The sequence below is a fragment of the Natator depressus genome, chromosome 8, assembly GCF_965152275.1.
Source record: "Natator depressus isolate rNatDep1 chromosome 8, rNatDep2.hap1, whole genome shotgun sequence".
Classification (NCBI taxonomy): Eukaryota; Metazoa; Chordata; order Testudines; family Cheloniidae; genus Natator; species Natator depressus.
Window position 1 is genome coordinate 35635457 of NC_134241.1, and position 12399 is coordinate 35647855.

Sequence of the window (12399 nt, forward strand, 5' to 3'; positions counted from 1 at the left end):
TTCTGGTTTTGTGTCCCCTCCAGCCGTCACATAGTTCTTTTGGTAGCATTATTTCACTGGGGTTTGTTTCTGTAGCTGTCTTTCAGCAGCGCCACTAAATCATTCCTGGATGAGCCAGCAGCATCAAAGGGCACAAGTGATTGTGGGATAAGAGTTTGTTCCCAACCGCAGTGTGCTTGTTAGTCTTGACATAAGCCGTGGCTATAAATCTACATAAGTCTTCAAGACACCGTCATGTTGAACCCTTATGTTTGCACTTGGCAGCAAAGTCAATTTTGAGCCCTTTGGCTTGCGTATTTAGTTATTCTTTAAATATGGAAATAAAGCCATCCCAGGGAATATGTGCCAAGCAAATGGGAGGCTGATGACATAAGATTCCTTTTTACCTTCCAGCTCTTGCTTTGCTCCCTGTGTTGTCAGAAATCCCCAGGAGACACAGGCAGAGCACCTGGAGGAGGGCTAGAGGGCTCATCAATTCTACAGCACCTCCTGCAACCACAGGAAACAGCTTGTGATGGGACCCACGCCTGCTCCGTGCCTGGAGCCAAGCTAAGGGGCTGGATCTGGGCAGCAGGGCCTGACTCATTATTCCTTTGGTGATGAAGAACAGACTGCACCTGGGGCTACTCCCAAGGTGAGAATACAAGTTCATATCAAAACTGCTCTGCCCATTGGTGGCTTTCTAGGGTACTTTGCTGGTCCCTGTTACCCTCGTGTCTGAGCACCTCACAATCTTCAACATAGTTACCCTCACGAGACCCCTGAGATGTACAGCTGGGCTATTCTCTCTATTTTACAGCTGGGGAAATGAAGGTCACACAGGGAGCAGATAGTAGAGCAGACATGAACCCATGTCTCCCTCGCTGAGTATGCCACATTCCCAGTACTAGCCAGAGGTGGACCTGGATGTCCAGTTTCTCCCCTCACTTGCCCTGGCATAAATCAAGAGACTTCCCACCAGGACCAGAATAATCTTGGGCTCATTCACTTCGAATGCTTTAGTCCTTGCTGAAGGTGCCCTCCTGCCTGCAGGACTTTGCTCCCTAGCCATGTTGCAACAAATGGAGAGTGAATCCATCCTCCTCCTCTGCTCCTGCTGAGAGGAAAAGCCCCCCCCCCCACTATGGGGATGGAGCGAATGGCTCCATGTGCTGACAAAGGGCCAGATTGCAACTGCTGGGCCACGACCCATGCTAGGGATGGCATGGAGAGCTAGAGCTGGCTGCTAGGGCCAGTCCCTCCCAGGGTTCCCCACTGCACCAGGGGAGCATAACCATTGTTATCCCTCTTTAAAAGATGCAGCATGTAGCCCCCTGCCCCCGTGTCTGACCAGCTGTGTTGGCCAGGTAGAAGGGGGTAGACCTATGGCCCTAATGCTGGCCTTTGGGGTGGTAATGCGCAAGAAGCCTGACAGGCAGCAGCCTGCTCCTTCAGCACAGGGCTAGCAATCATGGCTGGCCCACAGGAGGGTCCTGTGTCCTTCATCTGGCATGCCCCTCAGGTCCTTATTGTGTCTGCCAAGGGGCTTGTTGAACTGTAGCTGCTGATGCCCTATGTGACAATGCAATGGGCTGTAAGGAATGTGGGACCCCAGAGCCACTGTCCCACGTGAACCCCTCCCCCACCGTCCCAGAAGAACCTGTGTGTGCCATTAGCAGCTGTGCCCAGTGCAAGGGCTTGAGATCATAGAATCATAGAAGATTAGGGTTGTGTCATAAATATAGATGGAAGAGTAAACATCTTTCTGTATACAGTGCTATAAAATCCCTCTTGGCCAGGGGCAAAATCCTTTCACCTGTAAATGGTTAAGAAGCTAAGGTAACTTCGCTGGCACCTCACCCAAAATGACCAATGAGGGGACAAGATTCTTTCAAATCTGGAGGGGGGCGGAAAAAGGGTTTGGTCTGTCTGTGTGATGCTTTTGCCAGGAACAGATCAGGAATGCAGCCTCACAACTCCTGTTAAGTTAGTAAGTAATCTAGCTAGAAATGCGTTAGATTTCCTTTTGTTCAATGGCTGGTAAAATAAGCTGTGCTGGATGGAATGTATATTCCTGTTTTTGTGTCTTTTTGTAACTTAAGGTTTTGCCTAGAGGGATTCTTTATGTTTTGAATCTGATTACCCTGTAAGGTATTTACCTTCCTGATCTTACAGAGGTGATTCTTTTACCTTTTCTTTAATTAAAATTCTTCTTTCAAGAACCTGATTGATTTTTCATTGCTCTTAAGTTCCAAGGGTTTGGGTCTGTATTCACCTGTACAAATTGGTGAGGATTCTTATCAAGCCCTCCCCAGGAAAGGGGGTGTAGGGTTTGGGGGGATATTTTGGGGGAAGACGTCTCCAAGTGGGCTCTTTCCCTGTTCTTTGTTTAAACGCTTGGTGGTGGCAGCATACGGCTCAAGGCCAAGGCAAAGTTTGTACCTTGGGGAAGTTTTTAACCTAAGCTGGTAAGAATAACCTTAGGGGCTCTTTCATGCAGGTCCCCACATCTGTACCCTGGAGTTAAGAGTGGGGAAGGAACCTTGACAGGTTGGAAGAGACCTCAGGATGTCATCTAGTCCAACCTCCTGCTCAAAGCAGGACCAACCCCAACTAAATCATCCCAGCCAGGGCTTTGTCAAGCTGGGCCTTAAAAACCTCTAAGGATGAAGATTCCACCACCTCCCTAGATAACCCATTCCCATGCTTCACCACCCTCCTAGTGAAATAGTTTTTCCTAATATCCAATGGAGACCTTCCCCCCTGCAACTTGAAACCATTGCTCCTTGTTCGGTCATCTGCCACCACTGAGAACAGCCGAGCTCCATCCTCTTTGGAACCCCCCCTTCAGGTAGTTGAAGGCTGCTATCAAATCCCCCCTCACTCGTCTCTTCTGCAGACTAAATAAGCCCAATTCCCTCAGCCTCCCCTCGTAAGTCATGTGCCCCAGCCCCCTAATCATTTTCATTAATCATGAAAGTTGATAGCTGTGTCTCTGATTGTCAGTCGCTTTTCTGAGGCAAAACTGCCACTGGGAGGGACAGACACCAGGGACCCCCCAGGCACTGTGTCTGAGGGTGCTTTGAGCCTAGCATCCAGCGTCAGTAGCAGAACCAAGACATGCTTTGCCCTGCTACAGCTGCTTCCACAGGAGCGTTTCAGAGCACACTGCAGCCATGGCTGCTGAAGCTGCCCAATGCCCCGTGAGGTGGGGAACGCAGCCACAGCCCTCTTCGACCCCTGTACGAAATCACAGTGCAGGGAGGTCAACTGATTTTTCTCCCTAAAGGTCACATGGCAAATCTGTGGCAGAGCCCAGCCTAGACCCAGAAACCCTCAATCCCCAGCCCTATGTAGCTAATGCTCTACACGCTCTTAACAAACTGGTAGGTGGCAGTGGCTGTCCAGATCCTGCTCAGGAGACATCTACACAGCCAGTGTTTTCAGTTCAGGCGGACGTACTCACTCTACCTTCACTCGCTAGCAAGGTGATGAGCAGCTACGCCCAGAGTGTGTACTGAGTGTCTCAGATGGGCTTGTACTTAGTTGTCTGCTGCTCCCACCCCGCCCCCCATCCCCCACCCCCAACCGCTGCCCCTGAGGCTACACTGCTAGGTTTAGCATGCTCACTCACGCAAAGCTAGAGCATGTACATCGAGGTCAAATGTAGACGCGCTCCCTGGTTCCACCCCATGCAGTCCCTTGAGTTCAAGGAATAGGTACTTGGAGAGATTTACCCCAGGGGGGGCAGAATTTGGTTCAAAGGCTTTCAGAGGCTGATGTTGAAACAGACTGCTGGGGAGGAGGCAATCCTGACCCCGTTTGCACTCCTTCTTTGGGAGTCACTCAGGTCCGGAACCTCAAACCATCAGGCCCCTCTCTTTGAGGTGCTGCACCTCAGTCATGGACAACAGGGGACGCTTTTGCCTTCATTCTCTGGGGCTGGACTGTGCCTTTGACATCCAGCCTTGCCTGCGGGACGGAGGCAGAGCTCCAGGAAAGCCAGTGCTGCAGTGAGACACAATCGTTACCTGTGCTGTCCAGTGTGTGGGAGGGGTGTACGCTGCACCAGCCATGGGCTTGTGTGGGGCTAGGTGGTAGTTCCCTCACCACAGGCTAGTGCATGGCTCTGCCGACACCCATCCCTGAGCCCCGAGTGCTGGACGGCACCTCTGCCAGGCATTTGCATGGGGTACACAAGCTCTTTATATGCCCTCCCCCGCACCCCCCCCCCCCCCCCGCATGCACCAAGGCCAGCCGCAGGGTGTTCAGGCCTTATGCTCTCTCTGGTGTGCACACATTTCATTGTCCCCACAGCACTGTGACAATGGGGTTGAGACAAAGCCAGTGTAGCCAAGATGCCTTTGTACTGATTCCAGAGCCGTATTTCAGCCCTGTGGCAATCATTTTCATTGACACCTCATGATTGAAGCTAATCAAAATCCAGGAGGAGAAAAATCCACCAGTATTATTATGGTCTGTTACAAAGTGCTGCAAGGTGTTAAGACCATTGTGTAGCTTCCTATAAACAATGGCCATAGGCTGCTTGTCAGCCTGCAAACAAGTTTGGGGTTGACTTTTCACACTGACACCTTCCCACTGGCCCCTTCAGCAGTGGCAGAAGGTCAGCTGTCTTTAAAAAAATAAATAACCATTTGAAATGAAAGGTCAAGATTTTCAAAAGTGGCTTCTGATTTTGCATTCCTCCTTTTTTAATGTGTCCATCCTAAGATACCCTGGGCCTGATTTCCAATAGTGCACCTGAAGCTCTGTGTTTCAGCCACTCTGAGACTCCTGCCCCAACAGGTGTCAGTTTGGCCACATAAAAATGGAAGCCCCCCCATATTACTGCCCACATTTGAAAAATTGGAGGAATGTTTCTAAGCCTTACAGTTGCAAAGGAAACCTTCCAAATGTGTCCTGATGCAGCGCTGTCTCACTTGGTCTGCAAACACAGAATGCAACAATAGCTCTGAGAAAGGTGTGGACTGACCTCCCCCGCCATTCACCTCAATGAGGTGTTGACTCTGAAGCATAATGGTGGAAGTTGAAATGTCTCTTTCAGCTAGTTCAATACTGAGAATTTTAGCGCCAACATCCAGCTACTCTGAGATGTAAGTGGAGTTTAGGACTGTGGATGGAGCTTCAGGCTGTGGGTGGAGTTTGGGATTGTGTAACACCACTCCTTCCACCCCCAATCTGATCACTGAGTTAAGATTAATGCTGGAAACATTAATTATTTCTTATTTTATTTATAATATAAAAAATGTTCAAGTGTTAAACAGTCAAGAGTTCAGACATTCAGACAATCCAGAGCAAATGTTTACAATCATCTTATGACTAATTAGCAGAGGTTCCATCTGACCCCATTGTGGGTGAGGAATAGAGGGTTTAGTTACTTTATTGCTAAAAGTTAAATGAAATACACTGTCAATTGTTATATTATCTTCTCAGTCACAGCTTCACCATGCATCCAATCTACAGTATCTGAAATGCAAAGGACATGCAGAAGTGAAAATATAAAAAGAAATAATTCAGGCTACAATGTAAACAGGGTTGCTGCAGTGAACTGAAAGGAGGGGCACTTTCACATGTGAATGGTCTGCTGCTTGGACACACAGCACCGTCTCTTTGAGCCACGGGTCCAGGGGCCAGGGCTGCCCCAAATGTGACGTCCATCTTTGACAACACGTTCTTATGTAACACTGGCACATTATGATAACAACTTTCTTTACAATACACGGCACATGGATACAGAAGAATCCACTGAATGGCTTTCCTGATACATTGCCCACCTGTTTCATTGGCCAGGGGCAGGGTCCTAGGATGCATTGCAGTGACTTTAAATGGGGATTAATTGCATACGGAGCATGCACAACACTATCTGTAGGTGATTCACAGCAATTAGCAGGGCTATACTGGTGGTCGTGCTGTCACTAACTTCTCCATGTCCTTTGCTCTACTCTTCTGCACTATTATGGCCAATATGTAACCCTGTCTGAGCTTGACATTGTTTCTTGCAATACTGTAAAGCCATCTTTTAAAATAATTGACCAGTCAAGAGTGCTTATCTGTAACTGCTGCAATGGGCTGTTTCCCTTCCAATCAGGGTCTGCACCAATGAAGTGGATTCAACCATCTATAAAGACATAATATTTTACCACATTCATGTAAACGTTTTATTCATTTGACTACAACTTCACAAAACTGTGCCAAAATGAGTCAGTTTTACTTGGGACCCCACAAGTAACACGGTCAACAAATATATTGTAAGAGTTGTTGCTACTGTATGCTTTCTTTCCCTCTTCCTACCTGTGTTGCAAAAAACCCCATTATTTCTGCATTCTGGTACGTAATTTTTCCCCCCTGAAATATGCAAAACTACAACTATTTGAGTGGGCAAGACGGATTCCCCTTAGGAGGTATTTATGAGAACATACATATACATGTCATTTGTGTGTGTTCTAACAATGTTTTAAAGAACAAGATCACAAACATCCAGAGATGAGGCAAAGTGGAGGGTGTTGTTTTTTTCAAATGGGAAAGTGCCCTTAACATGGTAAGTTGTCTTGAACTAAAACCTATGATCTTAAGAATGCGATTGAAACGTAATCCTCAGCATGGACTCTGGCATTAGCATACAGCAAAAAAAGGCACGACGATATTTTTTTTTTCTATTTTTAAGTTGTCAAAAATTGGCCCATCTTTTTTTATTAGTATTTATTTATTTTGTTTTGTTTGTGTGTTTTTTTCTCGGAAGCTGTAAGTCAAGATGTCACATATAAATAGAGATTCCCTATAAAAAAGTCTTTGCTGTTAGCTATTATAAGACAACTTTGCTAAAATGAAAATAAAACATTTGATTTGTTATATTTTTTCCTCTTTTATATAAAATAAAAATATCTTTCCTCCTTTTCGATACAGATGTGTTTGTGGGTGCGTGAGTTTGTGTGGCTTCTAAAGAGGAGCCGAGTCCTGTTTGGGTCTCATGTGTGTCGATCTGCTTTGCCCGCTCTCCACCTGTGCGCTTTGTCTCTCGAAGGAATAGTAAGTCCTGCTGTCTCCCGGCCGATACAGCGGCGGCGAATCTGTGTTCATTGCCTCAGTGTTTTGAATGCTTAAGAATGGGGTGCTCTCCGCCATGAGCTCCTCATCAGACTCACTATATGAAGCACTGCTTCCTGAGAAGGAGTCTCTGACCGTCCGGGCTCTGTGTGAGACCTGCCCGTTGAGTTTTGATCTTTTCCACCGCCTGTTGTTGCTAGCTGTTTTCTTTGGTTGTTCTAGTGCTGGGATGTACTCTTGTGTCGTTTCATACTCATCATCCTCCGTGATGCGGAAGGGGCTCGAAGGCAGGCTCCCCATGCTCTCATTCAAGTAGCTCTTCCTTTGGTAGTAACTGTCGTATCTCTGCATATCCTGGAAGGGCACCTGGTAGCGTCGCAGTAAAGGCTGCTGCTCTTCCACTCGGAAGCTAATGGGTGCCGCAGGCGGAAGGGACACCGCATGGGCAGCATTGGGGGAGGTGATCTCGAAGGTAGGTACCTGTGCAGCAAGTGAGTAATGGAAGTCGACAGGAGACAGACGTGCTGGTGTTGTCAGAGCAGACACATATCTGAAAAGAGAAACAACTACGTTAGGATCCTGATTGACAAGAGCTTTCCAGATATTATTCTTCCCATTGGAATACCTGACCCTGGGGTCCAAACTACCAGGGCCAAATAGCTAACACAACCACACCCCTCACATGGTAACTGACACACCCGCACCCTCACATGGTAACTGACATACCAGCACCCTCACGTGGTAACTGATGCACCTGCGCCCCTCACGTGGTAACTGACACACCCGTGCCCCTCACAGGGTAACTGACACACCCACATGGTAACTGACAGACCCGGGCCCTCATGCTGTAAATTTCACCTAGAAGAACCAAGTCCCAAGGGGTTTTACAGACTCTAGGGCCTATTTCCAAAAGTGATTGCCCTATTACATACAAGCCCTCCATTTGGATACCTGAAGTCGCCCACTAGCCCAATGGGCATGTGAGTACATATTTGTTCAGAATGGGGGTTTACAGCTTCCTCTGTACTACCTAATGCTGGCCACTGTTGCTCACAGGACATTGGACTCATTGTACTGTTGGTCCCACCTGGTATGGTGAGCCCTATGGTCTTATGCCAGCATCTTGTGCAGCAGCTTAAGGTACCCACATGTGAAAACTGGATGCTCTGAGCATCTATACTGGGGTGAAGCTAACACAGGGGTTATGACATCCACCAATGAAATCTAGCCACCTCCGAGGTAAGATGCACCATCCATCTCTCAATGCCAGCCACACTGCAAAACAGTTTAGGAAGCAAAGGATAACATCCAGTTGAAGCAACAGTGAGAATGTAGATAGGTAAATGTAATTAACAAAGCTGAAATTTGCCCATGACACTGGAGCTCAAAACCCTCTTCTTGCAAAAAGTGCCATGGGAACTTTACGACCAGAAACAATTAGAATATTACTTTTAAGGCTCCTCCAAAAGATGTCACCCCCAGTAAAACTGCACTTTCTAGCCCCATGCCGAAGCGCTGGACCACCCAAGAGCCAAAGCGAAGAGTGCCTCTGTTACTCACGCAACGGCCAGCAGCACCTGAGTGTTTCAACGGAGGTGTGAGGGAAAGGGCTTTGAGCCAAACACAAAGGCAGCCATGGGCTCCATGGCACTTCACTAATTAGGGAAGGATGCTGTAGCTGCCAGCAAGTCTTTGCATCAGTGTAACTTCTCTAGATGCTTTCAGTCTGGAATTGGCTCTTTGGCTAGTAGGGTAGAGCCTAAGGTCCCAATGCTGCAAGATGCTGAGGGCTTCTCAACTCATTAATTTCAATGGGAGGTACTCAGCACCTTGGAGAATCAAGCCCAAAGTTTGTTAACATCCTGGGTGCATTGCAAGGTCCTCAGAACACTGGCTTGAAGAGCTGGCTGGGAGAGGATGAGTGGTGGGAGGGGACTATTCTTTCATCTCACTCCAAGCAGCGGCTGATTTGAGGGGTTATATTAGAGTTTGTGCTTGGCCTTTGAGCTATATGGAAAGGGCCATTCTACATATAGAACAGAAAAGTGGTAAGTAAATGGCCCTAGTATGACTGTACATTTGGGTGACACAGAGCTGGTGCATAAATGGCCCAGGATGAATGTACATTTGGGCAACACAGAGTTGGTACATAAATGGCCCAGGATGACTGTACATTCGGGTGACACAGAGCTGAGTTTTGGTCCCCCCACTACAGAAGGGATGTGAACAAACTGGAGAGAGTCCAGCAGAGGGCAACAAAAATGATTAGGGGGCTGGGGCACATGACTTACAAGGAGAGGCTGAGGGAACTGGGGTTATTTAGTCTGCGGAAGAGAAGAGTGAGGGAATTTGATAGCAGCCTTCAACTACCTGAAGGGGGGTTCCAAAGAGGTTGGAGCTTGGCTGTTCTCAGTGGTGGCAGATGACAGAACAAGAAGCAATGGTCTCAAGTTGCAGTGCAGGAGGTCTCAGTTGGATATTAGGAAACACTATTTCACTAGGAGAGTGGTACTGGAATGGGTTACCTAGGGAGGTGGTAGAATCTCCATCCTTAGAGGTTTTTAAGGCCTGGCTTGACAAAAGTCGGCAAAAGTTGGCGGGGATGATTTAGTTGGTGTTAGTCCTGCTTTGAGCAGGGGAATGGACTAGATGACTCCTGAGGTCTCTTTGAACCCTGATATTCTATGATTCTATGGTACGTAAATGGCCCAGGATGTCTGTATATTTGGGTGACTCAGAACAGGGAAGTGTGTGTTTGCTTGTTTATAGCACAACTCAAAGACAGTAAGTTCTCCTGAGGTGCATGGGTTTGTAGCTTTTTGACTCTCACACAGCTCATTTACATGATATGCACAAAAGAGGTGCATGCTGGATCTGACTCCTGCAGCCCTTTCACCAGTGTGACACCATGGAGCTCACTGGAGGTATAGTGGAGCAGGGGGGTGGGAACATAAGCCGATCATCACATAGAGGAGGGACATCAGCTCACAGAGTAACAAATTGGTACAGAGGAGATGGGACCCCACCAGGAGCCTCTCTCTCCTCCCTGGGTTTTTCCTGTACTCCTGCTCTTAGATGAGAAAGCCCTAGACGGCTGGGTTGGAAAAGATCCCTAGAGACATACGATGCCAATGTCTAGCATTTCACCCCATGTATTTGCCTCATTCAGCAGTTACATGCATTGCCTGATCACCCTCCTGGACGAGTGCACAAGGAGGAGAGGAAAGGTCAGCGTGCCTCCCTCCTAACACCTGTGCCCTTGCCCAGGGACAATCACAGTCCTTAACCCTGGACTATGCCAGTCTAGTGCTGCCAGAAGACTCAACCTCTCTGGCACACCCAGTGCCAGCAACTACAGAGGGCCCTCTCCAGCCACGCTGATGTCGCCCTGTTTCAAAGGGTGCAGAGCCGCCCCCTCCCTGTGCTCCAGGAGCCAATGACTTAGAGAGCTCCCACCAGGACAGGTCGCCTCTGCTATGCTCCCTATACAGCCACAACCCCTTTATCATCACACGATCCACTTTGGGGCCTTCTCCATTGAAACTGATGGGCTTTGGGTCAGGCCCTTAGTTCCAGACCAGTCCTCTGGCTCTCCCGCTTCCTCTGTGCCAGGGCAGTCTCTTTCCTGCTTTACCGATACATATGTTTTGTGCAACATTATTGGTATCTGCCCTTCCACCAGCACCATCCCAGGCTCTCGTCCTCTGTGAAACCCTCGAGTGCCTTTCTCTGCCCTCCCTCTAGCTCTGCAATGGCTTTTCTCTAACACAGGGTCCCAAAGTGCCCACAATATCCTCAGCACACTCACACCATGACTGTATAAAGCACCCTTATTACCTCCTTTGGCTTAGGAGAGAGCCCTCTATTTATAGACAAGCACTCAGGATTTCATTTGCTCTGTTAGCAAGAGCGTTCGAGCGTGAGCTCATCTCCAATAACCTCCACTCTAACCTGCGGGGCTCTCTGACCCCACGGCTGCTTTCTAAGCAGCAGCCTCCTGTTTCTATCTGGGCTGATTAAGGGATCTCCCTTGGTGCCTCACCTTGCATTTAGCTATCCTAAATCTCATCTAATTTAGAGCTGTCTGGCTCTTCCAGCCTGCCACATCGCTAGTGCTGCTTGGAGAGCTCCTCTGCTGCTTATTAGCCCTCCAAGCTTGGGGTTGGCTGCACAGATGATGGCCAGTCCCTGTTGGGATGGGGCTGGGGAGGGTGAAGGGTGATGCCCTCCTCACCTAGAAACTGGGGACCACCTCGCTCCCTGCAAGTGCCCGCGTGGGTGCTAGCTGCCCGCAAGTGGGCAGGATGGAGCGGCATGGTTCTGTCCCCCTCCATGCCCACCACCACACCGGTTAGCTGAACACAAAGGGGAGTGCACACTGCTCTCCCCTGTAGGTTGGTGGAGCTGCTGCTCTGGTGTGTGCTCCCAAAAATGTCCCCTGGGAGAAACAGGGGCTGAGTCACGCTGAGCCCCTGCTGCAGGGCTGCCCCTGTGCACCGCACCTCTGCTTCCTACAGGCAGAATCTAGCCCTGACTCAGGGGGATGCCCCCGATCATTCCACAGGGATTACAGGGAATGTTTAGTAGCACAGACCTGAAGCCTGGCTCCTGTTGATACTTCCCCTGTTCTGAGGGTGCCCTGTTTGCTTGCACTGCCTACGGCCTGCCAGCCAGTTTTTGCCCTCACGCTAGTATTCCTCTCTACATTCTGGGGGGTAGGAGGCTGTAATAACAGCTTTAGAGAAATCAAGGTAAATGGCAGCTGCTGGGCTGCCTTGGGCCACAGCATTGGTACTTCTACTAGGGGGCTCTGATCACCTGGACAATCTGTGCCATGGTAGCTGGCGCTAGCAGACCTGGGAAAATAACCAATTTTTCCGGTCAGTGGCCAGCCCGAAAAATGGGGTGTGTGTGTGCGGGGGGCTGGGGGGGTTGGATCAGCAAACTGAAAAAGTGAAAAATAAAAATTCCAGCTTTGGGTCAAATGAAAGGTTTTGTTTGGTTTCTGAGGGATTTCTTGGCTTTTTTAACTTCTTTCTTGAATCAAATTGAAGTAAAATTCACTAAGAAAGTTGAAACATTTTGATTTTTTCAGAATTTTTTTTGTTTGATTGAAACAATTCCGTGAATTTGAAAACATTTTTGGTCAACCTGAATCTGCATTTTTCAGTGAAAAAGGAATGTTGTCTGAAAATTTTCCCCCAGCTGTAGTTGCTAGGTTCTGTTTTCCCGGCGGTTTCATTTCGATACTGAATCTCCTCGACTTCGCTAGGATCGGCAATGGAACACCCAGCTGTGCGGTCACCGGGTTGCTTCACATTTGCCCTTTGTCCAATTCTAATAGGTTGTGCAGTT

General features: G+C 48.5%; 1 protein-coding gene across 3 annotated transcripts in view; it reads right to left on the minus strand.

Annotated features, from left to right (window-relative positions):
• Nucleotides 1-5356: 5356 nt before the first annotated feature.
• NRG2 (neuregulin 2) overlaps nucleotides 5357-12399 on the minus strand; it is a 306149-nt gene continuing 299106 nt past the window's right edge. For all 3 annotated transcript variants that reach the window (XM_074960739.1, XM_074960738.1, XM_074960740.1), the window contains one exon: nucleotides 5357-7594. In XM_074960739.1, coding sequence (XP_074816840.1) covers nucleotides 6937-7594 — 658 coding nt within the window. In that variant the 3' untranslated portion in view covers nucleotides 5357-6936. The remainder of the gene's footprint in view (nucleotides 7595-12399) is intronic.